At 40.7% G+C, this 4381-nt stretch overlaps 1 protein-coding gene across 2 annotated transcripts in view; it reads right to left on the bottom strand.

Annotated features, from left to right (window-relative positions):
- RB1CC1 (RB1 inducible coiled-coil 1) overlaps positions 1–4381 on the bottom strand; it is a 117765-nt gene that overhangs the window by 5247 nt on the left and 108137 nt on the right. For both annotated transcript variants that reach the window (XM_018570679.1, XM_018570678.1), the window contains exon 22: positions 1810–1880. In XM_018570679.1, the coding sequence (XP_018426181.1) occupies positions 1810–1880 (71 nt within the window). The remainder of the gene's footprint in view (positions 1–1809; positions 1881–4381) is intronic.

Consider the following 4381-nt stretch of genomic DNA (forward strand, 5'->3'; position numbering starts at 1 on the left):
AAAAGGGAACAGAGCGCCACCTCCGTGTGTAAAATCGTTTATTACAATAAATAAAACAAGGGATAAAAGTACTCACAAACAAACGTTTTCATCAGGCTTTAACAACAAACCCCCTTTAACAAGCAAGCCCCCTTCCTCAGCCCCTGAAACGCGTCAATCTTGGCTGACTGCGGTCGGTGGACGGTGATGTGACCGGATACTACCGTGTTACATAGTCGGGGGGATACCATGTTGGGTCAACAGACAGTGTGGCCTCTCGTTTGTTGGTAAAGCCTGATGAAAACGTTTGTTTGTGAGTACTTTTATCCCTTGTTTTATTTATTGTAATAAACGATTTTACACACGGAGGTGGCGCTCTGTTCCCTTTTGTTTTCTATGTTCGTGGTGGAAGCCCCAGAGCCTTGGATGAGCAGCCCCTCAAGTCTGTGTAAAAAAACTGTGATAAACTGTTGAAAACTTTGAGTGAGCAACAGCAAGTGGATTGTCCAGCTGGCAGCCATTAGCGCCAAGAGCTAAAGAAAACTTTTTTTCTTACTGTTATGCTAGCATTTTAGTCAAAGTTTTTTTCCTCCCTACGTAAGGCAGAATGTAGGTTGAAGGAGAATAAAGGCCTCCTAAAGTAAGACGCATACAGTAAGTTTACTGTGAGCTTTACCAATTCATTATGTTAACATGCACAACTTATGTAAATGTTGCGTTAAACAATAAAGGCAAAATCATTTTTGAATTTATTATCTATTCCCAATAAAAACCAAGGACATACAAATATATGTATTCAAATTTGCTACCCAACTTAATCCCTATCTGTCCTAAAAAAAATGATGTATATGTTAGAACTATAAAACCTAAAAAATCTAACGTGTGAAACGCAGACATCATCAAAACTAAAAAAGAAATTGCTTTGGGGTTCAGGAAGAGAAAGGCCTGGGGACTCAAGTGGTTTACAAAAACAACAAAGCCGCTAACAGGTAAAAAGTGAAGGTGCCTATGGTCACAATGGCTGAATGCCAAGATGTTGTAAACGTGTAGCACTTCAGCACTTTGTAAAGATGTTGTGATGTAGATGTCCATCCCCACAAGTGCTTGCAAATACTTGCAGCTTCCATTGCCCTCTAGTATGCCTGAAGCCTGGCCTTTTCTGAACAAGTACAACTCCAATACTACTGAGTAATGTCATTGCTTTATAAATCTCTTCTGCAAAACAGCAGGGAGCTTTTAAAAGGCGAGTTCACTTTCCCACAAAATGTGAGAAAATGAACTTACTGACAGCACTCACCACCTCTCCCAGCCCCTGCTGTACATACCTGTGTGATCCCCTGCCAGTCACCGTAGGGTGCATACACAAAGTTCCACGATACGTAACATGATCAATTCTTGCAAATGGCGAGCTCTAACTGGTCAGCAGGATCACATGACCACACTGACTAATAAGAAGCACTTCTAAGCTGGGCACCAGGTCCTGGAAGTAAGAAGCACTACTCATTGGCCAGTGTGACCAATTGGCGCTCGCCATATGTGATCATTATGTTCATTACATACTGCAGGGGTGTGACCGCACACCAGCTGATGGGGACAACACAGGTATGTGCAGTGGAGGCCCGGAGAGGTGGCGGGTGGTGTTAATATGTTCATTTTCTTACATTCTGTGAGAGAGTAAACTTACCCTTTAGCTGTGCAGTTTCTGCCGCTTGTCTGTCCTCCTAGTCTAAAAGCTTGCTCAGTCTACAGAATTGTAACCTCCACTGCTTGCAATGGGTTTAATTTATAAAAAAATTACAGTATAGAAAAAGAAATAAATAGTCTCCTTACCTTTTTGGCTTGGCAATATTCTTTTTCCATCACTTTTCCAAGAACCCAGGGTCTTCTAGATGATCCAGAAGCTATAGCAAGACAAGTAGTAAAAAACAGATTTAGTTACTATAAAATAGCTTAATTCTGTACTCGGTCTATCTTGTGCTCAAATTACAACAACCATAGTTTTTCATTAAAACACACAGTCCTACCAAAACAGTTTTAGCTTTGAGCAGATGCTGGGAAACATCATTACCCACTGGCTCATTGTGCCCCCAGAACCTTTGGCATCAGTATATCACCATCTGCATTTACAGAAAAACTGACCTATCACAGCCATTTTGAGGTTATCTCCAGAGTAGACACTGCTTGGGTTGCCAAAGAACAAGAAGACCCATCAGAGATTCGACACTTAACTGTTTGGGTGGCAAACGTGCTGGTTCATCGGCACTGGATGCAACATGGCTGGAACTGCTGATGGCAAACAACAGCTTACACATGTGGGGAAGTGGCTGGCATAATATGATAGAAAGCTAAAGTAAAGTAATAAGAACTTTGCCAAGCAACATCCTGACAACTGTTGGTAAGCACACTAGGCCATCAACTATCATTAAATGAAGGCCTAAACAAGTTTCTTGCTTCAGAGTGGTAGTTAAATCTAAATTGTTAAATGTAAAAAGAGAACTGCAAATCATAGTTATATATAGAATCCAGGCAGTCTATATACAGTTAACTCCACATTATCTGGCATTCGAGCAACCAGCACGGACAAGAAAACATCAAGGATATTATGTCCTTGTTTTTTTTTTGCTTTTCCTTGATAAAAATGGGGAGACTAAATATTTTTGTTGCTAATGAAATTTTTTGTTTACATTTTGCGGTCGGCAACATAATGTAAATAATGGGTTTCAATAACCAGCCTGCTATTGGCTATTTCAAATTGCAATAGCCGGCTGGCTTTTGTGCCCAGCCACTGAGCAGAGGAACAGACCTGAGAGAGAACTTTCTCTCTCAGGTCCATTCCTTTGCTCAGTGGGTGGGATTTCAATAGCCAGCCTGCTATTGGCTATTGCCATTTGAAATAGCCTATAGCAGGCTGGCTATTGAAACCCTGCCCAAGCAGAGGAGCAGACCTGAGAGAGAAAGTTCTCTCTCAGGTCCGTTCCTCTGCTCAGTGGGTGGGCACAATAGCCAGCTTGCTATTGCAATTTGAAATAGCCAATAGCAGGCTGGCTATTGCTCCCAGCTGCTGATATTCACCTGTTGGCTGTGGAAGCTAGCCGGCAGGAGAATAGGGCCACCGGAGGGAAGGGGGGTGGGGCGCCACAGGGTGGTTGCTTGAGAGTTACAATTAAGTACCGTTAAGTATAATTCTCTTCCATTACCTGCAACAGAAAAGGCTTTGCATTAGGTATTAGTGATGGCTACCTAGCTCAGAGGGTTTCACCAACACTGATGATATAAGATTGTTTATCCTACAACTTCAGGGAAATGCAAATGTCCATTGACAGAAGCTTAATTCTTGAAACTAATTAAAAAGGTAGATACTTTATAGTAATAACTTCCACTACAGAGTAAACGTAAGCTTCCCATTTGTTTGTAATGTCTTTGTAAGACATAACAAGAGGCTGTGAGTGCCCCGAGGAGAGTTATGTCATGATGACTTGACTCTTCAATTAAAATCAATCCCTGTTCAAACAAAAAATCTCTTAATATATTTTAAAGATAGCTTAACCATTGCCTGAGTTAGCCCCTGTTGATTAATGTTATTTATTCTACCTGGGGTTTAACATAAACTGTGATGGTTAATGTCCCATGATAAATACACGTGTGTGTTTTTATAGTCTAAATATTAGCTTCAATCTCCTGTCTGGGCAGTTAAAATGTTTGAGAATTGGCCAACCAGTATGCACTGCTAATACTATACCCCTGGAAAATCAACAAGCAATACATCTCTTCTGCAAGAGTCATATTCTCTGCCTCATTGTGAGAACTGTTTGACATTCCCTGGTGTGTAACATGATTAACGCCTCATGGGGCATTGTGTACCTTTGAAACTTCTTAATACTTGGAGAGAAGTCCAACATTTAAACACACGGCTAGGCCGAGAGGAATATATATCAGAATAAGATGAAATAGAATACCATAAAGTCTTGAGAAATGCCAAGAGCCAATTTTAAGCTAAAAAAAAAAACAACAGCTCCGGCACGCAGCAAAATTGTGGTAAAATCACGGCAAAAATGCAATGCATTGCATTCCAGATCTGGTATGGGAAATGGTGTGATTCCAGCCTAAGTGTTATGAAAGGACATCTTCTAAAATGTTTAATTGTAAAATAAAAAATATATATATAAACACATGGTTTGCAAAGTTATACTATTTAAAAATAAACGACCAAACCCCGTTGTAGTTTTCCAATAATCAAAAGTTGGCCCATAGGACTCATGTACATGGGCCTAACTAAATGCTCACATCTGCGTTAGAACTTGCTGCCAGAAACTGTGAGAAAGATCCATCTTAAAAAAAGTGTGGAACTGTGCATAAAATACTTGCACTTCTGGATTGCCTTGAACTTGCTTCCCGCCCTCCC

This window comes from Nanorana parkeri, unplaced genomic scaffold, assembly GCF_000935625.1.
Source record: "Nanorana parkeri isolate BGI_ZX_2015 unplaced genomic scaffold, ASM93562v1 scaffold1571, whole genome shotgun sequence".
Lineage (NCBI taxonomy): Eukaryota > Metazoa > Chordata > Amphibia > Anura > Dicroglossidae > Nanorana > Nanorana parkeri.